Raw genomic sequence first — 26,096 nt, 5'->3', positions numbered from 1 at the left:
TTAAGGTTTCTCCGGTGCCCCTCCCCCCTTTCTTTCTTTTTTTTTTCTTTCTTTTTTTTTTTTTTTTATTTTTTTTTTAGCAACACAGTGACCTTTTGATATTACAACACGGTTGGCTATTCGCTTTAGTCTGATTGTTAGGATAATAGCATAGGGAAGCAAGATTAAGTAAGGGGGCAAGGGGTCTCATACGGGCGTCAATCAGGTTACAATATATCATACCCATACCATGATCAAAGGTTTCGGGTGAGTTCTCACTCTATATACGCCGACTTATTGAGTACCTGATATATACCTGATATATCCATGGTACCTAGCTAGGTAGTCGTAACTATCATCGATGCCATCAGAACAAATGATCACTGCGCGCAACACTATGTTCATACATCCCAAGTACTCCTCAGATTATTACCCCATACATATAACCCCCATATATATTTTAAGCTTGCTCAAGATGATATAGTAATCGCAGCAGACCATAATCCTTCAACGTACCGCAAATCGCTTCGATTCTATCGCCGTACACATGTATCATGTGGCCAAAAAAACTTGAAGGGTCTAGTTTTTGGTATTTATAAACCGTCCTGTCGCTTCCGCGTCTTACCTTTCGGCTTCGGAGGATCGATAATCGTCCAACCGGGAGGTCGGGGAGGTAGAGGCATTCCTCTTCCCCCACCACGACCCCGACCCCGACCACCCACAAATAGTGGAAATGGTGGTGGACCAGTATGCGGAGGCGGTGGTGGCAGTGGTTGTAGGTCCATAGGCCACATTTGCATGAAGATACTCATTCCTGGCTCAACTAGATCTTCCCAGAGTTCGGGCAAGATGATGTTAGCCGGTTCTTGCTGCGTGAACACAGATGGGGCGACCGGAGGCGGAGTCGGAGTTTGCGGAGGTGGATTCTCATTCGATGGTTCTCCTACCGCAGGTAAGACAGCAGGTCCTGTTTCTAACCCGATACCAGTCGATATCGAGGAAAGGAGAGAAGTAGTAAGAAGGTCGTAATGCCCTGCGTTCACGTGTGATGCTACGGGGTTGGGCACATGGTGGAAGCAAGTTCGTATCAAACATTCCATCCCCTAAAGCCGAAGTAGTTAGTTAGTTTTCTGATATAACAACAGCTAGTGTGTTAATGGTGAATGTCGATATCACGTCCTTATCATGGTATTTATCATATATGATTCGGGAAGTGTTATGTTCAGGTCAACTAATTCAGCAAAGCTGCTAACCGATGACGACGGTTGAAAATATCGAAAATCGACTCACCGCCCAATTTTTAGCCTTCTCCCAGGGGAAAACATAATTGCGCCCTAAAGCATCTTTGAATCGGATAGGAAGCTTCTTTGGAGGTCGACCTGCCGACTTCTCCCAACCGGGTTCCCCATACTGAGGCGGTCGAAAAAGCTGTGATTCTGATCCCTCATTGGCATTTGAGTCGGTTATGGTTGACGTCGATTTAGTCGGCTCGGGCCCCGACTTTTGTTCTGATTTAAGAATTTGTTTATGGGATTGGTTGTTATTTATATGTGGCTTTGGTGATAGCGCGCTGCAACTCTTCTCTTCAGACTCTACATCGAATATCTTAGCCGTGGACTCGGGAGAGGACGATCGGGTCCTCTGCTGATTGCAATTCTCAAGCAAGGAACCGTCAAAACCTTCCTTGTTCACGGCTTCTATGCCTGGTGTAACAGGGAGACCGGGCGGATCTAGATTCTCGGTTATGCTTGGGGGACTCGTGGCATGTGCCTGCAGTTGCAGGTTTCCATCCGGAACCCGTTCATTATCAGGAAGTGATCTGTCAGAAGTATCTAGACTAACCCTTACGGGTGTCTTTCCTTTATCTTTAGAACCAAGTATCGGCTGATAGGTTTGTCTGTCGTCATATTGAGAACCACTCTCTGAAATACGTAGACTTGACTCCGGCGCATTGATAACTGTCGATCGAGCAAGTACTTCCTCGTTCTCCTCGTCTTTCCGACTTAAGGAATCATCAGGATCTATATTTTCATTTATGAAAGGAAGGTTAGTTGATGCGAATAAGTCTGTATCATTGTCAACGAGGGATGATTGTAGGTCCCCATCGACTTGATCTCGATCTCGGCTAGCCATTCCGCTTGTAAGAAAATCTCGAAGCTGTGACGAGACCCTCAAGGTACCCTATCAACGGCTGTTACGTCAGTTCTACCGTATAACTTTTAATTATAGATATATCGCGATCCAGGACCGGAGAAGAAATGGATGGCCGAAGAAGTGCGGCTGAGATTTCGTGCAACACAGTCTACAAAGTAATACAAGGTATAATATACATATGTACCTAGGTAGGTAGGTGAGCACTTACGGCCGCTAAGACACATAATTGGTATAGCCAGCGCTAGTATACTTGTCAAAAGCAAGAGTAGGTCCTTCCGAGGTTCTTTGGAATACGTATATGTAGTAAGTATCCATGTACACCTACTAGTATCGCGACTAAGACAATTATGTACGTGGAGATTTGGGGGCGGTTGATGTGTCAGCAATCTCCAGCGCTATTCGCGGGAACTAAAGATATCCATTTACAGGTAGGTACCCAGTCTTGAACTTTGAAGAAAGGTTTTTCTTTTTATAAAGTAGTAGGTACATGCCGACACTTGCGCAGGGAATGCCAAGCATGTTCAAGGACATTTATCCATAACTACCTAGTACCTAGTAGGTATGTAATATATCCCCAATGTTTACCGAATATTCTCTAGGCTCGTATACATGCCCAGGTGTTGTCGACGTACAGGTTGTTGTCATCGTCATCGTGGGGGCATATGTAAGTAAGACGGCTATCCTACTCAATCAAGGTAGAAAGCCTAGAAACAAATAAGCCACTGTTTCCTAAAGACTTCCATGCAGTGTAGATCTCGGCCCCGAGTTTGTGGTTACTTTCGACCGGTCAAGAATTGAGATCAAGAGAACCTTGAACAGCCCGCCTGTCTGCCCAGGTACCTACCTAGTAGGTATCTATTGGGTGCTACTTACCGAAGTATCTTTACGTGATTCGTTCAGCTTCGCAAAATGTCTGTTCGAGCGCAGTGGTGTAGTTACATCATCATGTCATTGATACCTAGGTAATTACGAACGCCGTCAAGCTTGACGATTCTAACAATCGCCGGCCTTTTCCCATGCCCATCAAACCCGATATATACCATAATCATTACAAACCCTTAAACTATCAGAAACATTCCGTCCTATAATAAGCGTGTCTACATGTCTACTCTACCTAAGTTGCGTTGCCACCAAGGCCCAAGGATATTGGGGGTATTTTAACAAATTGTGAAACGAATCGTGTGTCTTTAGAGCCATTCACTCGTCAACCTCTTCGCCCTCGGCATCCTCGTCCCCCTCTGCGCTCGTGTTCATCCCCGCTGTCGGGCTGTTGCTGGGCTTTAGAGGGTTGCGTAGTCTCCATTTCCCCTTATCTCCTCTCTCGATAATGGCAATGTCGGCGCGCGTCGCCCAGTCTATGAGGGTATTGTCATGTTCTCCGCCAAACTCTATTGGCTGCTCCGAGCCAGTGACGGCTTTCTCTAGATGTTTAGCGACGTGCTCCATCCGGTCATCCCATGCATTTGGCCCATCAAAACGGGCACCGCAGCCGAAAGCCGGGCATCGCATGTGGATCGGGAGGTTGCAGCGCGTCCTCTTTGCTTCATCTTGGTGGGTACGCTCGCGGAGTTCCCATTCGGGGGCTGGCTTCCTTTGTTTGACCTGCTTCTTAAGGTTCGGCGGGATATGCATGCGCCGAAGATGCTGTGTGTAAAGGTCTTTGCGGTTGAATATAGTCCCACGAGGAATGCTAGTTAAGGAGCTATATTGGGGACAATGTGCGGTGGAACGGTTGCGGGCAGGAGATGATTTACTCGAAGTCTTGGAGCATTGATCCTGCTGGCAGATCCAATAATTCAAAACAAGATGTTGCGAAGAACAGTGTCGCTTCCATTCATTCTTGCTAGCAAATGTTGAATTGCAACCTGCGAAACCGAAGACGCAGACAAATGGTCGAGTGTGTTGCTTCTTGATGTGGTTTTGTAGGCCGTTCTCATCCTTAAAGAAGACCTTTTTGGAGCACTCTGTGCAGGAGAAACTGCCCTTTGCTCCTTGAATCATAGGTTTAGTGCTCGATCTACTAATTGTGTTGGAGCTACCGAACTCCATCTTGGGCCGTTTCAATTCTGAGCAAGATGCTGAACTGCTATGCCGCTTGCGGTTCCTCGTATAACGGCTTACGCTGGGTTTCACCCGCTTTTGTCTTTGATTCGGTTTATATTCGTCGTCCTCCGCTTCTTCGCGTTTTACATCCAAATGAGGTGCCTCCTCGCTAGAAGTCATTTCATCTTCTGATTCGAATGCGGGATAAGTCTCAATAGATTCAGGAATGCGTATTTCCTCTTTCACAATCGGAGTGAACTCATCGGGGCTCATCGGTTGAGCGACTTCGGTCTTCTCTCGTCTACAGCACATGTCCGTGTGGACACCACTGTCATCGCTTGACATACTGTATCCCCTTGAAGGGAATTCCGCCCTCGGGTTACCGTCATCGCAAAAGCTCTCAGGCGTTTCTTGATATGGGTTAATATCAATTGGCTTCACACAGTCATCGGCAAGACCAGTGAACTGATATAATTGAGCACGGCAGTTAGTAGTCTCATAGTGGGCGAAGAATGGAGACATCAATGTCGTGTCGGGGGGCGTCGATGGTGAATTTGCTTGGTAGTAGTCAAGCTCTCCTTGTGGACTTAACATACTACTACACGTCGATGATGTATGAGAGAACGAGGGTGAATCTCGACGCTGGAGTAGACTGGATGGAAGCGGTGCCACACCATCATTTCTTCGAGTGACAGCCTCGGTGAAGGCAGGTCCGGCCATTTGATAGCCGACTTGTGCAGACTTATTGATTTCTGAAAGGTAGCGCCGCATCTGCGGGGCCCAAGGAGAAGATTCCGAAGGCTTGAGACCCTGATCAACCGAACCATCAACCGAGGCATCCGTCAGCGGGCTATCCACATATAATGGAAATTGCATGTTCTCCGAGTACGTATAGTGTTGGTAGTCCATCTTTGCTAAGCAGTCTGGCCTGGGTTGTCGACTGGGCAACAGCAGCGTACACAGACCGCCAGGTCTCTTCGTGTTTATTTAAAGTGCTTATTAGGAGAGATGAATCTAGAAATATAATCCTGCGGCGCTGCGTATTAACTGAGACCTCTTTTTCGAAGAGAAGGACTTGTAGGTAGCAACCACCAAGAGAAAGGGGGACAATGATATTCAAAGAAGAAGCTCGCAAGGCAGACTTGTAAAAAGGGACTCCAGGGAATGGCGTGACTTATGGAAGTAAACTTGATCTCGCATGTGTTACAACACACGCTTCTCAGGCAACAATGGGGCGAAGCAAGAAGTATGAAGCAACTTGCTTCTAAGAAAAACAAAGAAGCCATGAAGAAGAAATCGACTTAACTAATATGCTGCCGGGTGTGTGTGTTATGGACCGCACATGTTTCGGGCATCCTGCTTCCTTCGAAATCTGAAGAAGAGAGTATCCACGCGGAGCCGCAAGAGACATGATGGAGGTGTAGGGGAGCGGCGTGGCTGAAGGCCATTGCGGTCATTTTGGTTGCTTGGCATAAACCCCTGCAGCGTTTATTGCACTACGGTATGTATTATCGAGACATACGGTACCTACCAGTGCATATACCCCGGCCTGCGAGCGTATGAGGAGCAAGTTGATCTCCTAGCTATTGGGGGGAGGAAGGTCGAGTAAGATCAAGAGAAAGTACCTGTTACTTGTGGTACATGAAACAGTCCTGTACGCGAACCAATGGGTTCTTGTGCAGTAGTTCGCGATCCATCGCAGGGAACATTTGAGTCATTGGGTGTTAATAGTTAATAACGAATAATTACTTCGCATACTTCGCATACTTAGCGGCACCTGGGTCCTAGGCTTCTAGGTAGATGGAGGAAACGTAGTTAGTCTGAGAAGCCCACGATAACTACCTAGTAGGTGGTATATAACTCATCCCTATAGGTAATGATATAATGATAAAACGAAGAAAACAGGTAAAGACATTAGAATCCACCTACCACCGTAATATCCATCATAGGTGATATATTTAGATTAGGGGCGTGATGATTAAAGATGTGTAAAAACCTCTCCTACGGGCGACGATGTTCAAGGTGGAGAAGGTATTGGAGGCTTGCCGAGTCATTTATTAAGGCGTCCACCTAGGCACAATAGCGACAACACCAAGGCAGAAACATAACCAGACCACCCAGCGCCATAAACGGCAATCGGGGTTGTACAGAGGGAATGTTGTCTGCGACGTATTTGATATTTCCGTAGTCGTTACTTTGCATCTCGGAGGTGTCCAGTAACATCGTAAGAGATATTAAAAAGGGAAAAGAGAGGGAGAGAAAAAAAATCGGTTATCGCTTCGTCCTGATGTTGGCTCTCTACCTAGGCTCTTCATTACTTTGCAGGGTCGCCCGACTACTGTTGGAACGCTGAATTTTTCTCTTCTCGATGAGCTGGCTGCAGGGGGGGCCGGACTCGCACTAGACCACTCAGAAAGACGCGAAATAATGGCGTCGTATGAGGGCAACTTTGGACGATCCCATACCGGATCCTTAAATTGGGGGATTGTAGCCATAGCAGCAATAGGTTGACCGCCTTCTCGAGCTATCAGGACAGGACGACGAGAAGAATCAGGACAAGGGCTCTCGGGCTGGACTGAGCTAGGACTGATGTATCATTGACCTTTTCGCAATTTTCAAATGTCGGACTGCCCAAGGTATCCAAGACTCGAGCACGTAATCCGATAGTATTTTGCTTGCATAAAGCGTCGAATCCGACCGACGCTTCGGGCCAGCCCCTCCCCACCTCCCTCTCCCATTAAGACCAATCTCTGCCTAGTGGCCTTCCAGATTTGGTCCAACAAGAAGAAGCTGAATGCAAGCGCTGGCGGCTACGACGTCGCGGGAACCAATGGGTATCTTTCGATTGAGATGGTTGTCCCTACAGCGTACATGTGAAAGTAGCCAGCTGATGATCATCACTTCCATGTTTCGTGAGGTGAATATAACAAATTTATAACGGGCAGTTACAGTAGATGCTACCCGTAATTACTAGACACGGGATCTTGGATATTGGCGTTGTCTTGCATGTAGTCAGATGTGCGAACGAGGCACGAAATAATACATTTGAGGGGACAACCTGCGAGATGCGAGACGCTACGGCATATGGGGGACGGGGGTGGAACGGGTAGGACGGGCAGAACTGACAGAACGAACAGAACGGGGCACGGGAGACGGGAACGGGAAACGCTAAACTAAGGGCAACTATGTACCTAGGTAGGTAGGTATCTTAAGTACCTAGTATCTATGTACCCTGTAACTTTCAAGATTCAGGTTCTAATACCAACTTAAAAATTTGGTGGGGGCTGTGTACGTGATGGCTAGATTGGAAAGGTGGATCACCAGCATCCATGGATATCCAAAGAGAGCGAGAATCACTACCTGGACCGTGCGTCACCGAATTTGTCCATAGTTGGGGGCTATTTATACATTTGGAGTATTACTATCATAGTATTAGATAATACGCCACTGTCACCACTGGGCGGTATACATGTAGGTATGGATGTACAGTTTACAATTTGGGGATGGGGAAGTACAAAGCTCCACAAAAAGAAGGCAACCTAAGGCTTACATCAAGTACACTATATCCAACTGAGGTACTTGATACAAAAAACTCGAAAAAATAAATAAGGCGACCGTCGGATAGCTGATCTCAACACCGCACCAATCCCACGCTTTCAAAAATTTTATCCTTTCCCTTTTCCCCCTTCTACAATTGCCGGAGGAGCTGCAAGTCAGATCAAAGATGGTGTCATAAAGTAACCACCTGGAATTTGGACACATGGACTCTAGATCTCTAGGCGACCAATTGATTCATCTATTCATCCCACCGTCAAAAAAATTCAATCATTTACCGAAGAGGACCAGAGCCGCATTGAATTGTTGGCCGACGTACACGTGTAGGACCCCGAAGGCAACCAAGGCGTTTAAAGCTTTAGGTAAGCCTATCAAAGTTCCGCTCTTCTCTAAGGACTACCTAGTAGGCAAGAAACGAAGCTTTGTCCTTGAATCGGTGGACGTCCATACGGCAAGCCAGGTCTTGCCGCTTCCATGGAACTTGGATACCTAACCATGAAGTGATTACCTGAATACTGACCCATGGTCCCATGCAGTACTTCAAGACGTACTATGTAACCAACAAGCCCGACCAACAATCTTAGCTTATTCCAGGAGCTGTCCAGTCACGATCCCGCATTTAAGAAATAATGCCCTACGTTAAACGTAGCTCAGAACTTAAAGAGCTGAGCCCCCATGATACATCTGCAACTGTCTCAGACTTTGAAGATTTGTTCCTTGTGCAGACGGCTTCCATATTAAGCTCCTAACCTGCGTTACACGCGCCAGTGGCTCAGACATCTGCCCATCATCCGGTCTTGATCTGCTTCCACGAGTCTCGACGTGATAGCTTCGACGTTAAGTCGCCGTTTTAAGTTCCATGACAAGGAACATGGAGCCGGGCGTCACAGACCCTGAACTTATGAGTTACTGTGCGATACGACCATGTCATCAGATAACCACTTGGTTATACCCCCTTTTTGGTGTAAAGCTGGGACGTATAGACAAGCATGTGAGTACATATCTAGAACCACGAAGCTGGTTCTCTGTTGGCAGTTGGAACCCGAAAATGCTTAGTACCCCTGACCCATTACCGCCTACGATTAGCGACATCAAATTTTCTCTATGATCCTAGTCCTCAGTTTTATCATACGCTTCATGCTCCTTCATGGGCAATGGACTGGTTCTTTTGATACAGCTATCCTAATAGTTTCTATATCCAAACTAAAGTACCTAATGCTTGGTATGGGCTACTTTGATATATCTGAGGGCTGCTAGCTCGTGATATATAATATGGTAATCACTAGATACGATTCCAAACACCAGCAAAGACCCTCAACCTCGATTAATCATTAGCTGTTACTACTACCCAAATCCCGCCGTAGTTCCATCGGGACGAAAAAGAGGTTTGAAATGCCGAGTCTAGATTAGTCGAGACCAATTGCTATAATAATAAAGAAGACAAGTCTAGGTAGGATTCTCACTGATGCCAACACCTTCGCGCGGATCAAGTTATCCCACGGGGAATTCCATGATGCTATCCGACCAGACAGACTCCACACCACCACCACTCAGCGTTTACTTGGATTTGTATCTATTCAGATTAAACGCTACCGCGGGCTAGTGCCATAGGAACTATGTATTAGCCGTTTGAAGTTGATTAAAGTCAGTACCAACGATACAACCATGATACATCCAACAGATCATTCACTCTGTCGAAGCATATCCATCATTTATGAAAACGTCAGAGAGTCTGGTTAAATTTAACAACTATCTTAGTAAGTGCTGTTTTGTTTCTCGGTCCGTTTTATTGATACCCCAGTTCCGTCATCTAATCCCTATGATCCTTTGACGGATAATGGGCGTACTCCTTGAGGGGTGTAACCAAGGGCTGGAAGATTTAGCTCAATACGTCGCTAGGTACTAGGTAGTCATTGCCGCCCGACCTAAGGAAAGGCCCTTATAATGGCATCCATGGATATGAGAATCAACCCTCCCCCCCTACCTAGATCCATCCATGTATCACTAGCCCAGGGGTAAAATTTACCATGACCCCTTTTAATTAACATCATGCTACTATCTTGTAGAAAAAGACCTCGACAACTGAATTATTTGAATGCGATGATTATAGTGGGTAGCGGGCGACTTTTTTATGCTCGTCACCTATGATCGTTATTCATATTAAGCAAATATCTTGTCGAATTATGACTGCTTGGTACGTAGGTAGGTAGGTACCATGTAGGTCCAGGTAGCCACTATGTAGAACCAACGCTGTAAATTTCCTCCGAGCAAAGTTTTGAGAAGACTACCTACCTACTTAGGTATGTTTCCTAGTGAAGTTATAGAGTCTGGTTTCTTTCAAGTGGCTAGAACCGTATGATGAAGGTGGAAAGAAGCGCCACCATGCTGTGCAAAGTAGGTAATTACCGAAGACGTAATGTAATTATTTCCTACCGACAACATTGAACATCGAGGTAGGTACCTAGATAACATGGATGCGTGACGTGTATCGCGTACACCAGATAATTCGCTTTATTTTCCAACTTTGACGGCCCCTACCAAAACACATATTTTCCTATCTCCCTAGGTAGGCGAGCCTAATGACTTATGGCTAGGTACCTACAGGGCACTTACCTAGTAGTTACTAACTCTAGAAATGTCGAAAGAGAAGCCAAGATTGGGCATTTCCCCTGACCCAGTTAGCAGTGGACATGGACATGTATTTCGCATCCTGAAAGATACTACCTAGATTTCGTATATTCTACGTATGCAAAGGATATGCCTTGCGTATGCGAAAATGTCTATAATCGTGATCGGACGTCACTGGCTCGTATGGCATTAATACGTACCTAGGTAGGTACGTATAGGGAGGGATAAGTAAACAGAAGTTTTGAAGGCGAAATGTATAGAGGATGTAGAAACATCCTACAAAAGTACTAAGTAGCACTGGTACCTGTATGCGTGCACCAAAAAGAACGTTACAATTTGCGCAGAAATATTATGATGCAATCTACCTAGTAGGAGATTAAAAGAGTTGATTAATTCCTTGGGAATACATAAAATATAGTAGTGCCTGCTAGACTCCCGGCCTGCGTTGGTAGGTACCTAGTAAGGGGATATCTCAAGATTCTATTTCCATTCATGACCACCTAAACAGAGGTACCTATTCAACACCATCATAATGCGACATTAACATTCATGACATTAGTAACAATTCTCGCATAACTTGTGATCACATGGGACATTAGTACACTGTTTGCTCGTCACAGGCATCATTTCTGTACACTGGCACTGCTAACGTGTTAGAATTTTGGCAGTAACGAAGGCAGGGATCACATACACAATGACGCCTGAGCATCTCCTCTACTTCGTGACGCTTTGCAGACTCGTCGCAGCCGTCGTCTCGCTTTCTCTTCTGCTTCGTAGACCGAACCTGTCGCTTCTCAAGCCGGGGGTGGCCGGGGGTGTCAGAGCTATTGGTCGAAGTAGCTGGTGTCGACGATGTAACGCCGCAATCCTCGGAATTATTGGCTGATGACTCAACTCTAGTATTAGACGGGCATTCGTCTTGCCAGTCATCGATCTTCTTCCTTTCCTGATTGTTACGGCCATGAAAATGATCGTCAATATGATTAAACCGCTCAGTCCAGGCTTCTATGCCATCCTTCTTGACTTCAATTATTTCCCGACAGAAGCCACACCAGAAACGGACCTCGGAGTTCCGCCCCACGCGACACCTCTCAATCTTAGTTTCCAAAATTGTTGAGTCTTTGATGTGGTGATGTACAACCAAGTGTTGCCTAAACTGCTCCCGCTCATAGATCATTATGCCGCAGATCTCGGCAGCGTCGTTAGCCTGCTTCTCATCACACCTCCAGTGTTCCGCCATATAGTGCTGGCTATTCTCATGCCGCTTCCAGTCGTTTTTACTGCCAAACTTCTTCTTGCAGTGCTGGAACGTGCAGCCGTATGGCTTCAAATGTCGTTTCTCATGCTTTCTATAGGATGATTAGCCCCTTAGGTGCATGGATTGCGAGAAGATTGGATAAACGGCTTCTTACTTTAATTCACAACGTCGATTAAAACTCTTCTGGCATTTGGAGCAAATGTGGGCTTGCTCAGGAGCGGTATTCCGGGCTGGCTCTTGTTTCATCACCTCTTGTTCGGGGGAATCATCTTTTTTGTACCCATGTTCTCTAAGAAAACTATGGAAAACACTATTGTTTCGAAGTTCCTCAAGAAGCTTTAGTAACTCATCGGGATCTAGGTTTCTCGTGTCACTAAGGGCCCCGAGTTTAGTCCGAGTATTGGAATCCATATGAATATCTGTTAGTTCTTCTAATTGTCTATCAGACTGAGAATTTTCGAGTGATGGCCCATTATGGTGATCTTGGGGCTCTTTGGGTTCATCCGCCTTGTCATGGTCCGGAGAACTTGGGTCGCTGATTAATTTAGAGTCCGTTTCCCCGTAATCGAGGCTGTAGTTTCTGTCATGTACTTGGCCGGACTTTGCAAACTCGGTATTATCATTAAATGTGGAACAAGGCTGAATAGATGGGGACTGGGGTGTTTCCGTCTGTTCATCAAGCGAGACATCGTCTCTTTCCGGGTGTACCTCTTGTACGTGACCGCTATTGGCGGTGCGCAAGTGACATTCGTCGCCCGATTCATTTACCGGTGGCGCCTCTTCCATCTCAACTTGGCTTGGTCCTTCCATTGGACTTGTTTCAGTAGATAGGTCTATAACCGGATCCCGAGGCAATGTCCAATTTTCAGAACCAACAGGAAACATAAATCCGTCAGACGCAGGGGCCGCACTATGGTGAGTTATGTCCGTCGTGGCCTTGGATGAAGTCGCTGGACTATCGAAAACAATTAGAAATCTCTTCTCATACATTATAAACGATTGATCCTATACCTAAACTTATATTGATCCAGATCCTCATCTGTTATGGATTCCTTTTGATGGACACGTTTCATGTGAGCTCGGAAGTTGTCTGCTCGTGGCCAAATCTTATCCTTATTTTTACAAGGTCCAATTGGGCATTTGTAGCGATTACCTGTGGCGTCTTCCTCCGGATGTAGGCTTCTTATGTGTCTGTCAAGGTCGTTTGGTGTGCTGAAACCCTCACTACGAGGACAACTTTTCACACTACACTTGAAAGGCTTCTCATGCCTTTGCTTGTGTTTCCTAGGAGGTAACATATTTCAGTGATAGCTCCCCACGGCGAGCTTTCAATCAATAAGACTTACTTGAACTCGGATTTCGTTTTGAGAGTTTTCTTGCATATCTCACACGTCTTGTCCCTAGAGCTAACCTGCTGGCCAAAAGCTGACGAGGGAGATGGTGATTGTTGAGGCTGAGACCAAGGAGCTTCCGGATTCACTCCACCTTTGGGCATGATATCCTGGTTATAAGAGTGGAAGTTCAGGTCACCTATATGTCCGACAAGGCTTTGGGTTTCTTGGTTCCGGTCAAGAGACTCGTCGCAAACAGAACCGTTGGCAACGCTACGCTTGGCCCCATAACTCCCGCCGTATCCTGAATCAGAAGGGGGCACTACTCCAGGTGCAACCGTATCGCATTCCGAAGATACTCTACCCTCCCGGTAATGGGTCGAGAAAACAAATTGGTTTTCCCGCAGGCTGCTTGAGATAGCCGGATTTCTGAGGTCACTTTGGGGAGGTGTCAAGCCGGGGGGCGTCCATGGCCCATCATTCCTTTGGTACCATGACTGTATACGATCCCTAACCCGCCCGGATCCATAAGGATCGGCCAGACTCCGGCTGGAAGGAAATGGTAGGTTCATGATAGATATATTTTCCAAGGTGGCAAGATTAGGAATGTGAGCAAAACTGAACGTTGCTACCTTAGCGGACCGGGAATGACCCTCTATCGCAGAGTCCGAAGATGCAGAAGGGGTCAAGGCTAGGTGATCGGCCATTATAGAAAAAAGTCCACGAAACAATCCAAATATCCGTAGGTGCCTAATATAGGAAGATAGAAAAAAGATATAAGGAAAAACAAGGCTGCAAGGCTCAGGATCGCAGCTACTCGTCAAGTTTCTCTCCGATTTCCAAGGCTAAGTGGTGAACTTATTTATTCCAATGTATCCCCAGGTGATTTCGGTAGACTTTAATGGGCGAGTTAGTACTAAGAACTGTGAAGGATAGGGACGTCTTTTAAATGTCTTCACGGCGTGTATAACCTAGCTCTAGGAAGTGCGAGCACATGGCTAAACTAGAGCGGGAAATATGAGTATTATCGAAGGACTAACTAACGAGTAGAAAAACGAGATTAGAAACTTGGTTAGGCAGTATTCCAAGTTATATTTTCCTCTCGGAGAGCAGTTAGGTAAGTAAGGCTACCCAAGTAGGTTATAGGGAGATGAGATTTGTAACGTGAAGGCCGCTTGCTTAGCCCAGTAAGCTAAAAACAATGTATTTTTGAGGCTTCAGATGAGCGGAAATATGGCTTGATTAAATCCGAAACTCGATGAGAACGGGGTGAAATGTTGTATGCGACAAGGAGCACATCGCTCTAAAAGCGTCTTTAATCGTTGTTGTTAAATGCGCCCGTTGCTTGAATTGAAAGATAAAGGATAAAGAAGTGAAGATGTGATGTTTAATGGTTGGAGGGATGGGAGGAAGAAAAAATGTGTGCGGTGCTGGTGGTGCAAGGCAATAGACGATTTGAGAAGGCAACCATCAGCTGTCAGTCAGTACCTTACTGCCAGAACTTTTTCTCGGTCAAGGCACGGCCTAAATGGTAAAAAGAAAGTGAGGCGGACAAATGCACAAATTTACTAATGCAAGATAGCATCTACCTATTATCTTGCTAGAGGTGTACTTGCTAACCCACCCAGATTCTATATCGAATTCAAGTACCCACATATCTGTGCATGCATAGCCACAGTCTTTGTCCTAGCTGCATACTTGGGTTCCATATAAATTTTCGGTGTGCAAATTTAATGTTTAATGGCAGTGTAGGTAAGATGCCTATGTACCTAAGTACTTGAGTAGATGTACGTCATAAATTAGAATTTAGAATTGACTTTGAAGGTTCCAAAACTGTAGGTACATACATATTATCTCTAATTCTGATTCTTGCATCCTCAACTCACGTCAATCTACTGTGTTTTATCATTTATCTCTCATAGTAATGGTTTCTTGGAAAGGGATGCACTTAATCAATCACCTCTTGTGGCTAGGAAGATTACTCTGCATGGAAGCAAGAGAATTGAGTGTATCCATGAATATTTTTAAGCCTAGGTACCTAGTTGGAGGTCTTGAAACGGGAATATCTGCCAACTCTAGTTCTACCTAGTACTATCCTCTAAATTTCGTCACACAACTCTCATTCATACACCTCAAGCCTACCATCCAAGAGGTGGTACAAGGATAAAGCGCTCTGCCTCTAATGCACACACAGCTCGGCTATTTGCATCTACAATAACGGTCGACGGCCAGAGTTCTTGTGCGACAAGATTATCAATTGTCCGGTCAGCTTTCAGCCCTCCCGAAGAATCACTAGCGACGAATATCAAACGCTAACGAACTATTCTCTCGGTAACAATCCGCTGATGTACTCGTTACTTGGAACCTACCAGCTACCCATGGATATGGATGTACGCCCCTAAGTTGGATTGTTTGCTTCGAACTATAGTGCTCTTCGGGCCGCGCCGTTAGACCCAGCATTAGCTCAAAGCAGGTGATATTCCACGGCTGCTTGGCTGCTTGGTTGCTTCGAGGCTCCATTTTGTATGGTAACATATACCCGGGTCGATCTACCCGGCTACTAGTCGTTCGCTAGGCCGCAGCGACTTTGTCATTATCAAGCGGTAGCAGACATTTTTTAAGCCCTTATGCCAGGGTGGACGGTTAGGCGTATCTCCGTCGCTTTTCCTAGGAAGTCTTCACACGTGCTTGGACGTGTTTTGATCAGGGCCAAGGTAGTTCTATCCACTAGGGGACCCCTGCTCAGCCTCAACTTCTAGCTTCAACAGCAATCAAGTTGCCCAATCTCATGGTTAAAACTTGAAGCTAATGAATCAATCTTTCTTATTTCGCGATATTCCAAGATGCCATGAAGTTCTCATCAGATAACTATCGAGCAGATATGTTTCTTAGTAGTATCACATGATGATCCTTACATACCTACCTAGGTACCTAAGTATGTAGATTGTACAGTGAAAAGAAAAAGTGACAGATCAGAGCATTGGTCCTTGATGTGAAATTATAGTAGGATTTCTGTGGCTAACCTAATGCGAGTTTCCTCCTCGTGGAGGCAAGCTGCGTGAAATTGGGTACCTAGCTTACCTACATACCCAGGGTATATCTCGTCGTCGCGATCAAATGCCCTCTTGGTTATAAAAAGAATGTTTGTTTCTATCATTGGGTTACTAATAGTTAACCACCTCTTATAAGAAAACAAACGTAGTTGATATAAAGTAAAAACATCGTCTCATAAATCAGATGTATAAAATGATTGTTATCTGGTATCACCCTCACCCTACCTTCCCATAATTTATTCTAGGTTTATTTTCTTCCTTTCGAGGTAAGAATAAAACACTCTATTCTACATATGGGCTATCTAACTTTGTAAAGCATCACGTAGTGAGAAGAAGAAAGTGGTGTTTGAGTGAGTACCCGCCGATTCAAAAATCTTGAAAGCTCCCTTAGGAACTCTGTATTGACCAACCTTCTTTAAGCTTTATCCAACATCAACGATGTGCGACTACGATGAATTCCGCTTTGAATGCAACCATTCTGTGTGTCGCTTGAAGTCATATTGTCACTTCGCACGTAATGACCCTAATCATGAATGCCTTGGAGTCAAGAAACTCCGGGATTCTTGGTTTCAGACCGGGCAACTGTGCGAAAAATGCGTCGAAAAGGGACTCCGCTTAGTTAATGGCAAGATATGGTCACCTCCGCATCGAGTACAATGAACTACACGCATGATGTAGTATGCATTTGGTTTAGACATCGACCATTCGCCACATAGCTCGCTTCAAGTCTCGGTTAAACCAATCAACACAGTCCCAATAAGCCACATCGAAGTGATCGCATACAATTCAAGGATGTAGTTTCCAGATAGCTGGAGCAGTGGATGTAATGCGTCAGGGAGCTTTGTATGTTGCTTACCAACTGTTACAATTCTGGTCAAGTGTTTCGAAAGGGGGGGACAAGTATGCAAAGATAGTTGTCTGTAAGACATCGTCTTCAAGTTGAGAACTTCCCTGTGTATTTTTTGGTCCACAAGGTCAGTCATAAGTAGATGGATTACGGGCGAAAGAGTAAGAAATAACCTGTGCTTAAGTCAAATCCAAGGGGTAATTGGCATACCTACTAGGTACCTAGTACTTCAAGGAGTTCTGCTGGTGACTCACTATATCCATGGCTTCCATAGAATTCATTATTGCTGTCACGCTTGTCAACATTTGGCCCATTAGAAAGGGGCTCGTTGATAGAGAGTATTTTTCTGAAATCGGTAACATAACCCTGCTCGCATGAAATCGCCACCAAGACATGTTCATATCCAATCGGGATCCTGCACCAACCCCTGTCAACATGTCAAAGGGCTGCAGGCAACCTAGCATGCGTGAACCATCATGTCATTCATGAGCTAGATCCATTGTTGTTTTTTTTTTCGCTCGGGGCAGCTTGCTCCTAAGACCGAGTGATGAGGCTAAAGGAAGGGGTTGGAAATCTCGGAAAACATGAGGTAAGTACCTAGATCCTAGCTAGGTAGGTAGGTATATAAAGAGATGCTCTGTTCAAATCCATTACTTATCATAGTAATATCCCCTCCGTACGACGAGGAAGACCAATTTTATGCTGATGAGTAGAAACTGTTCTTTCGATCTTGCAAATACAGTATACTGAGCAGCAACCCGGCCCGTGTGTAACTCGGAAAGGTAACACTTGCTCGAAAGCTAGAAGCTTACTTGAATCGTGAGAAAAGGAGGAATAATATTCTGCCTGATAACCCCACACAACAGAAAACAGGAAATGAGCCCTGTTTAATTCGATTGATGAAGCTTCAGTTGATGCCTCATCATAATTATCTCATACCGAGTCACCCTGAGACAGTTCGTCCATTCCTTGTAAATACAATACACTTGAGCTAGATGATTCGCACGGGTTATGCCATGTTCGTCGCACCTTGAACGATGCCGATAACATTGTAGCGCTTGGAGAAGAAAGTGATCCAGTCGTCAAGTGTTTGTTTTTCCTTGTCATCGAGACTCTGCCATTCTGGGCTTACATCCTCTAGTTTTGTAGACGTCTTCCCCAGCGCACGAGAAGCATCCTTCCCTGCGAAGACTGAGGTAGTGTTAGCAAACACGCCGTCTCTATGTTAAGCTATGAGATAAAATATCATTGGTGAAGCAGCAGTTCAACGTGAGATATGGACAGAAGCTGATAGCTCACTGAACAACAAACAAGAGAGTTCTATTTGTTCTATAGAATCAAACTTTCGGGAGAGGTAGTGATACGCGGTGTCGCATGGCTTTCTAGTGCGAGGGAAGTAAAATACCATTACATACCATGATACGATCCACCCTCTCGATAGGCCTTATTCCCGCTTACATCATAAACCTTGCCCTGATAGATAAATGTGAGAAGACATTTAATAAGTATGAAGAAAGGAGGATATGATAAGGTGTAGCGTAGAGGAGGGGGCGGGGTCTAAGCGATCCATGAAAATTAAAAGGCACACCTTGATTGCTACATAGGCCTTTTGCCCTTCGGACCCTATTCCGAGATGGTTAGTAAGATTTATAAGTATAATACGAAAGTAAGTGGTGGAGTTAGATTTGATGATATGATATATTCGTAGTGATTGAGTATGTCGTCCGAGTTATATAAGGACAACCCACCATCGGCTTTTGCTAATTCCTCGATTGAAATAAGATCGTCTTTAGGAGGATCCAGATTTACAGGAACCTTGGGCTCGAATTTGCCCGACATTGTCGTTAAACGATCGATGATTACCTGGGTGGTAAGGTATTCTTATTTATTGTTAGAAAGAATTATCGAACAAAGAGAAATGGAAGCTTGAAATGGTCGTTTTTAATATTACGTGATAGGAAGGACCTCGGATCTATTAATCAATTCAACATTTGGTTCCAACTTCCGAGTCAATTGGTGCGGGCGGGCATGCATGTGGACATGGACACGGACCAGGTACATAGGTACTAAGCTCATATCGGAGTTCAGATAATGGAAGCTCCAGTAAAAAAACTCCAATTCCCGAAGATAGAAACGTGAGAACGTCATTAATTTTAACAATTCGAAAATTACTAGGTACCAATGTAATCACCAGATGACAACTCTTCGATACCTAAACTACCTATAATGTCTGCTTCGCGCGCTGTTGCAATAATAACTCCTGGCAACAACCTCCAACATGTTCGGTATGCCCACAAGAGGCTATCGAGACAACTCGCGCCTCTCTCCCCCGCGCAAATAGGACGAGCTACTACTAGATCTCATATCGCATACTCTATTCAGCAAACCCGGCTCCAATCTTCAAATTCACACGAATCTGATAAGCAGAAACCGCCGCTTCCGCCCTTAAGACTACTCCTTCGAGCCTTAAGACAGAGCTTAAGTCTTCGCCCTATAATAGGCGCATTTCGTGATCAGAGTCTCCGATCACTATTTCGGCAAAGCCCGGAAGAGCTTGTTCTTGCGATTATTCTGTAAAGAGACATCCCATCATCATGCCCATTCCCAAGCATATCATACTGACCTGGTGGGCATATTCTAAGTTTATGTGTCATATTTGGCGCATGCGTCTATGTAGTTTATGCCTATTTTAATTATTTTCAGTCTGAACAATTCACGAAATTCCCGCCCGAAATAGCAAAGTCCCTTCGCCGTGCACTATATTATAGCAACTATTCGCCCGATCCGAAGCTAGCTCTCAAGTACTACCGTCTCGCCTTGGAACAATGCTCCAAAGCTGGCCTCGATCCCTTTTCCGATGAAGTCATGGGGCTCCGGATCCAACTGGCTGCGTGGTTCGAAAAAATTGGTAGCTACAAAAACTCTATCCAAGTCTTAGAAGCGCTGCTTCAAGACAGTAAGCAATGGGTTAAAGTTATGGAGAAGAGTGTCCGAGACGGGTTGATCGACAAGTCAGGAAATTTGCTAGGCACATCGAAACCGCAACCTCCTACGAAAGAAGCCGGTAGCGATCCCGAAATGCCCACGAATGTAGAAAACATGTGGGCCAAGAGGACAAGAATTCTCGGGAAATCGGTCGGAATAAGCGTCAAGCTTGGAGAACTTTATTCCAATGAACATGTTCTCCAGAGTAACTCTGCTGGTGACCACTTAGTATGGGCAGTCGAGACCGTCTTGAAAGAACTACAAAGACGCCAAACTGAGGGTGTCAAGGTGGACGAGGGCGACTGGATGACCCCGGAACAGATTGGGGGCGCACTCGAGGGTATGCTACTCTAATTCACTCGTGGATCCAAGACTAGGAAACTACTAACACAAAAATCAGCGTTGGGGAATCATTATGAGTCCAAATCGCAGCATTATCTCGCAGCACCGCTCTTCCTTCAAGCAATCTCGCTTTCGCCCCCCAACAGCTGCCATACGGCTGTCCTGAGTAAGTACGGAGATCATATTACGCCCCCAGATATGGCCTCCCCCCTATTCTCTTCGTTATGAATAAGGTTGCGTTAGGATATGTGCTTACTAGGGACTCGCAAAAGTGAACAACCTGGCCACCTCTCTGGCGCAACAACCCGTCGAAACATGGTCAGAATCTAGCGAGGTTTCTCAAGCTAAGGAACCTAATGCGGCTGTCCGTCCGACACGGTCCGCTCTCCTAGCTAGTGCCCGTTCCTGGGCCCTGCATGCTCAGAAGACGGCTGAAAAGGTACAGGGCGAAGATAGAACTATCGAATGCGACGAGACTTGTGCTGTAGCACTCTGCAATCTTGGAGATATCGCGGCTATGTCTGGAGACACCAAGGAAGCCAGTCTAAGGTTTAAAGAGAGCTTAAGTTTAAGCAGACGAATTTCGTTTGAACCGGGTATCCAACAAGCTGAAGAAGGTCTTCAGCGTCTTGCTGCGTCACCATCCTCTAGGGCTATTTGATTAGATACAGTCCAAACGTATAGTTAAGGATGACTGTCTACTTGTCTCTCAAGATAGGAGCTTCATTATATGGATGCGGAATAATTCTATCGACGAATTATCCGCAAACTCTATCTAGAGTGACACACGACAGAAGTCAACAAGACTCTAGACTTTTCCGTCATGGTGTAGTGCACAAGAGCTTCTATTCGTAACAAAGCTGGGGATAGATCGCTAGTGAAACATCTCTGGGGCCGCTTCGAATTGAATAAACATTGGTGATATAGATGTAGCTCGCGCTAATAAGCCACTCGACGTATACCGATCTTTCTTCAACGCCTTACCGAACTATCGAGGCTATGGAATGTTACGATGACACCCGTCAATATCGGCTCTCGGAGATTCTTCGCATATGATTTAGATTGTTTTATATGAGTCATTCCTGAGTTTCGCCACCCGAAGCCGTAGCCGCAGCCGGTAAAGGCCGTAATGCGGGATACCGGGCGGAAAAGGAAATGGAAACGGAAATGGATAGGGACAGCGAACTCGGCCATCGGGAGCAGGAACAAGCTACAAGTACTCGGGTTGAATGACCGCGTAACCAACTTCTATTTTCGGTATGACGAGTTAGTTGACGATTGAAAAAGTCCCTTTTCCGCCAACATTCACACACTCATCAACATCGTTCTACGAGCTAAACCCGTACCCTCGGGATTATAACCCGCGTATGAAGCTTAATCCGACCCTCGAAATAGATATTACGTTCTAGAATAGCACGAATGTACATGTTGGTACCACGCTATATCGCGCTCCTCACCTCCGCGGTTGCGCTCCTCGCAAAAGGGCCGCGGGGAACGGCGGAGTGCATGTCCGCTGGCCTGTCAGAATCCCGGATTAGACTGTGCGCTTAAGGAGCAAATGTTACCCAGTGGCTAACAAGATTAGCCTCATTGGTTTCTTCTATCGGTCATGAGCACGAGCGATGGACGGTCTCGCCTGTTGCGGTGCATATTTAAGTCCGATATTCGACGACCTGTTCGAACAGGAGTCACGAATTCAGCAACTTTAATCTGACATACATGATGCTTAAGGTTATTACATATCTCAATCTATTGAGTGACCAATCTGAGAAGTCTGGTTGGCGGTATCGTCCTATAACCATATGGGACCCGCTAGTATTACGTCCTCATCTGAATCTATGCTTCTCGAACGTTGCCTCGGGACCTCTTGGCAGGGTTTAAAGCCTATCCCGTTGGGAATCTTCAAGCAGTCAATGAACCTCACGTCGTCTTTATGACATATCATCAAAATATGCTGGGGAAATCTAGGGCAGTTTTCTGGCCTAGCTATGCCAAATATGCATTCGTCGTAGGATTTATTGGCCGCGCGGATGATCTCGGTTTGATTGAATCTCTCTATCTAGTATGGATATTACCGCAGCAGCGCGAAGACGTCTACAGAAGTTAACCTAGTCGACGATCTATTCGCCCCGGGCCAAAGACATCTCGGGGATAAAACGTGCGCGTCGTATCGTAAATCATATTAATACGATGGTTTCTATGCTCGATGACCCCAGCCGGCCACTAGGTTTCTCTAGTAGTCCAACGCTGGAACGAATTCTCCGGGATAATATTTGGAGTTTACACGATCACGTCCATCGGACTTAGGTTCTGGCTTATTTCTGGTATCCCGACGTAGACACATGTGGTGGTGAGGTGAAATATCTGATGGTATTCATTATATTTTCCCCTATCTCCGAGGACCCTAATTCGTATTGCTCCAGTTATCAGATGCCGATAATTGGAAGCCATGATCAGTAATCACAATATAAAACTACCGATTAGCTAGAGCGAGCATGCTTCTTTCAACAGTGTCTTATGTAAGATCCGGAAATAGTCGGCTCTTAGAAATAACTATTTTAAACATCTAGCTGACCAATGTTAGTCATTCTGGATATTGTTCTTTTACAGAATTGGCCTAACCAGCTTCATGAGATCAAACAAGGGGTTTAGTCGTCGATCCCTGCAAGCACGCTTACGCGCTAGACTACCTAGGCATGTACATATCGTGAAGATTCTGCTTTAATCTTGGTTTCTTAGGTACCTAATTACTTAATGGATTCCTAACATCTCAGAATTATATTAACCTTTTATATCTAGGAGGTAGGTAGATATGCGAGTCTGTCGAGTAGTCGACTAAGGTAGTAAAATATAAATTCAAACCTGCGGCTCAATATAACCTTCTCTGCCGTCATATGTATGAAAATGGGTCTCTCCGCCATGAGCACGGTACGTGGGGTAGGTCAAATGCAACAGAATGTAAAGATGTATGACTGTATAGGTAGTTTAGGTGCTTACAATGAGTGATTGCATAGGTACTTAGTAGGTACATGTAGCATCAAATTCCCAATACGTTCAACGAATCCGACATAGTTGGTAAGAAGCTGAGGTATATGGATAACTAACATAGGTATTGTTACTCTAACTCTATTACCTAAAGCACATTTTCGCTATGAGATAGGGTATCTACCTAGTAGGTAGGCGAATATTATTAACTCACGATCAAACTCTATAAGCCAAATGCCGGACCAGGCCATCTTCCAAAAACCTCCTAACAAGGGGTTGATGATGAGAAGAAGGAATAGTTACTTATATGTATGTCTAAGCTTCCCGTTCTTAAACTTGGGCTTAATGTGGAGAAATCGCAGAGCTGTGAACCAATCTGCTGGGAACGTTAGGTATTGGCGCCATCGCATCAGGTTACCAATCTAGCTACCTTCCATCAGCACCTAAGTAGGTAACTGATGCGCAACTAGGTTCTAACGACAGGTAACAGCTGTCAAAGGGTCCTCTTACCGAATTATGCTAGGTACCTAGTCATGAGATGCAATGTATGACGGGGTTAAGCGGAAGAACAGATCAGCATATTCAATAGCACTCGAGGCCAATTGCGAACATACTGCGAGTATGTGAACAAGCTAGGAAGTCGACGGGGTGGGCAGGTATTTGCGATCGTGCACGGCGAACTTTGCAACCCCCGCCGAAGGCCCCCCCTATTTTGACGTCAAGCATGACATCAACCTAAATTGAAGATGCAAGTAGGTCTTGGTAGAAGAGGCGCGTATGGTGGCATATGTTGGTAGAGTTTCTCGGTATCTAATCTTACCGAAAAAGAAAAAAAAAACATATACCTGATAGATACATGCGTCAATACGTTCCTGACAGCATGTCTAGTTTGCCTCCGAAGTACCTACCTAGGTACAGACACCGCCATGCCGCCATGCCACGCGAGCTGATTCTGCTTTATTATGTAAGCATCGTTTCCGAATTTCCTGTGTCCGAAGAGGGCGTATTTCCCGACAAAGACCCCGCTCACTCACAAAAATTGCCGGGTCTCGGATTTCCCTGCCTTTTACTTTGGGCAGACTGGATCTCGAACTTTCAGGTCCCGACTTATTTACAGCAGAGGGATGGACCAGTAAACCCGTATGCGGTTAGACGGCAGCTCCGCCTGCACGTCCAAGGATGAGGAAGTACTTTCTAATACATGTAACATTGTATGTTGAGCCGATGCATCTCTTGCAGCGCCCTAAGTTGACGATGCCATACTTTCACCATCCGGGCTCGGCGAGCTGTTGAACAAGGATGCTCGTGAGTAGGTGAGATTTATATAGAGGTAGGTAATGTTTGGTTGATCATTGCAAAATGATGCCCGCAAGACTTCCTCGGTTCCAAATCAGAGATAAACGCAAGATATATGCTCTCGATGCTCCACCTCATCACCTTCTCTTATTTTCCCTCTTCCTAAAGATCAAACTCAAGAAGCCTTGTTCTTCGCTTGCCGCTACCTTCGCCGAGAGTAACATTCGATAGGAAGAAGAGAAAGAAAAGAAAGAAAAGAAGAAAGAATAATAATCATAGAAACAACTACTATATACCTAGCTATGGACGAAGTCGATGTAATTACTACTGGTCTCGCATCTCCCTCGAAGCCGATGTCGTACATTTATGGCGATACGGACTTGTATCTCGATTCATCGAACGCTTCAACAACGTCCAGTCCAATGGATTCGCCGGTACGCTGCTCATGGAAGAGCTTCTCGGAACGGCAACTAACAATACGTTTGCAGTACGATATAGCATTTCAAGGAATGTATCCTAGCCCTGAACACACAGACGGTTCAGGGGAAACGACGCAGTCCTCTCCACAACAGCCCACCTCTAAACCTGCAGCAAAAAGGAAACGCGAGAACAGATATAAGAATGCACCTCCATCTGTCTTATCAGTAAGCTGAACAGCCCACTCCGGAGTCGTGGTTATGAAACAATCTACTAAGTTGTTCGTTGCAGCGTCGAAGAGCTCAGAATCGTGCATCACAACGGGCCTATCGAGAACGGAAGGACCAGCGCATCAAGGATCTCGAGATTCTACTCGGCGAAGCCCAGAAAAAAAACGATGTCCTCAGCCAAGCCTATTCCAGCTTGCAAGCAGAGTATGTCAGACTCAAACGCGAGCAAGATACAGCCGATCAGTACCAACAAGGCAGCCTGGTATACGACCCAACCATCTCATCGTCGGGAGATATGGATCTATTCCTCTATAACAATAGTTCATCGAGTTACTCCATGTAAAACAACGAGAATGCCGGTTTATTCTGATTAAGTACTAGACACTTCTAAACCCTTAGGTTTGGAGTAATGCCATAATCAACGCACTTCGTCTAGACCCCGATCATCGTTCCCGAACGAATCGTATAGAGCAAGGCGGAATTCGGTCAGCGAAATAGACGGCCAACATCGGCGCCTGGCTCGCTCGAGGATTGTTCGATGACGTAAAGGCTCGACGGCGATAAAGGTCTCCGCGATCGGTGAAGGCACCAGATATGGATCATCACCCTCCCTGTAGGCAGACGGGGAGTAGAATCTCTGTTATTCTGCATCTTTGCGCAACCTCGTTTATCTTGAATTGACGTTTAGGTGGCCGTGTGTGGGGTTCAATCAAAAATAAAAGCATCTTATGAGAAGCATATGAAGAAAGGCATTGGTTGATTGATTATCTCACCAATGACGATTTCTGGTCCGGATAGGGGTTTAAAGGAGGGGGCACTGAGTTTTGTCGCCATGTAGGGAGTTTTGCTGAATAGAATTACTGATACTCAGGGCAAGACCGTGTGAGTTTCTGTTTTTGCGCTACTCTATAGTGATCGTTGCCATTGATAACGAATAACGACGGCTCGATTCGCTATTGCCATTGCTATTACCATCGACTTTGTCATTGGTAA

At 45.5% G+C, this 26,096-nt stretch overlaps 6 protein-coding genes across 6 annotated transcripts; 2 read left to right on the top strand and 4 right to left on the bottom strand.

The window, feature by feature from the left end:
• Positions 1–149: 149 nt before the first annotated feature.
• On the bottom strand, positions 150–2,531 carry GGS22DRAFT_161510 (uncharacterized protein). The gene is made up of 2 exons (XM_047961098.1): positions 1,270–2,531; positions 150–1,082 (listed from the first exon to the last, which is right to left on the bottom strand). Exons 1-2 carry the CDS (start codon positions 2,110–2,112, stop codon positions 573–575), a joined length of 1,353 nt encoding a protein of 450 aa, XP_047819483.1. The 5' UTR covers positions 2,113–2,531; the 3' UTR covers positions 150–572.
• A 502-nt stretch (positions 2,532–3,033) lies between these two features.
• GGS22DRAFT_161508 (uncharacterized protein) lies at positions 3,034–5,540 on the bottom strand. The gene has a single exon (XM_047961097.1). It carries the CDS (start codon positions 5,083–5,085, stop codon positions 3,331–3,333), a length of 1,755 nt encoding a protein of 584 aa, XP_047819482.1. The 5' UTR covers positions 5,086–5,540; the 3' UTR covers positions 3,034–3,330.
• Positions 5,541–10,708: 5,168 nt separating this feature from the next.
• Positions 10,709–14,398, bottom strand: GGS22DRAFT_161502 (uncharacterized protein). The gene is made up of 5 exons (XM_047961096.1): positions 12,964–14,398; positions 12,629–12,901; positions 11,772–12,572; positions 11,051–11,708; positions 10,709–11,001 (listed from the first exon to the last, which is right to left on the bottom strand). Exons 1-5 carry the CDS (start codon positions 13,653–13,655, stop codon positions 10,915–10,917), a joined length of 2,511 nt encoding a protein of 836 aa, XP_047819481.1. The 5' UTR covers positions 13,656–14,398; the 3' UTR covers positions 10,709–10,914.
• Positions 14,399–17,378: 2,980 nt separating this feature from the next.
• GGS22DRAFT_161499 (cytochrome b5) lies at positions 17,379–18,842 on the bottom strand. The gene is made up of 4 exons (XM_047961095.1): positions 18,597–18,842; positions 18,437–18,471; positions 18,264–18,321; positions 17,379–18,039 (listed from the first exon to the last, which is right to left on the bottom strand). Exons 1-4 carry the CDS (start codon positions 18,685–18,687, stop codon positions 17,858–17,860), a joined length of 366 nt encoding a protein of 121 aa, XP_047819480.1. The 5' UTR covers positions 18,688–18,842; the 3' UTR covers positions 17,379–17,857.
• Positions 18,843–19,012: 170 nt separating this feature from the next.
• GGS22DRAFT_131864 (uncharacterized protein) lies at positions 19,013–20,992 on the top strand. Its single transcript, XM_047958491.1, has 4 exons — positions 19,013–19,421; positions 19,491–20,173; positions 20,234–20,341; positions 20,448–20,992. Exons 1-4 carry the CDS (start codon positions 19,075–19,077, stop codon positions 20,834–20,836), a joined length of 1,527 nt encoding a protein of 508 aa, XP_047819479.1. The 5' UTR covers positions 19,013–19,074; the 3' UTR covers positions 20,837–20,992.
• A 3,559-nt stretch (positions 20,993–24,551) lies between these two features.
• On the top strand, positions 24,552–25,518 carry GGS22DRAFT_131844 (uncharacterized protein). The gene is made up of 3 exons (XM_047958490.1): positions 24,552–24,890; positions 24,945–25,100; positions 25,165–25,518. The coding sequence occupies exons 1-3, from the start codon at positions 24,759–24,761 to the stop codon at positions 25,444–25,446; spliced, it is 570 nt and encodes a 189-aa protein (XP_047819478.1). The 5' UTR covers positions 24,552–24,758; the 3' UTR covers positions 25,447–25,518.
• Positions 25,519–26,096: the final 578 nt, after the last annotated feature.

Source organism: Annulohypoxylon maeteangense (genome assembly GCF_022496945.1).
Source record: "Annulohypoxylon maeteangense strain CBS 123835 unplaced genomic scaffold GGS22scaffold_7, whole genome shotgun sequence".
Lineage (NCBI taxonomy): Eukaryota > Fungi > Ascomycota > Sordariomycetes > Xylariales > Hypoxylaceae > Annulohypoxylon > Annulohypoxylon maeteangense.
The sequence above is the reverse complement of the archived record's forward strand: the minus strand, read 5'-3'. Positions and strand labels throughout refer to the sequence as shown.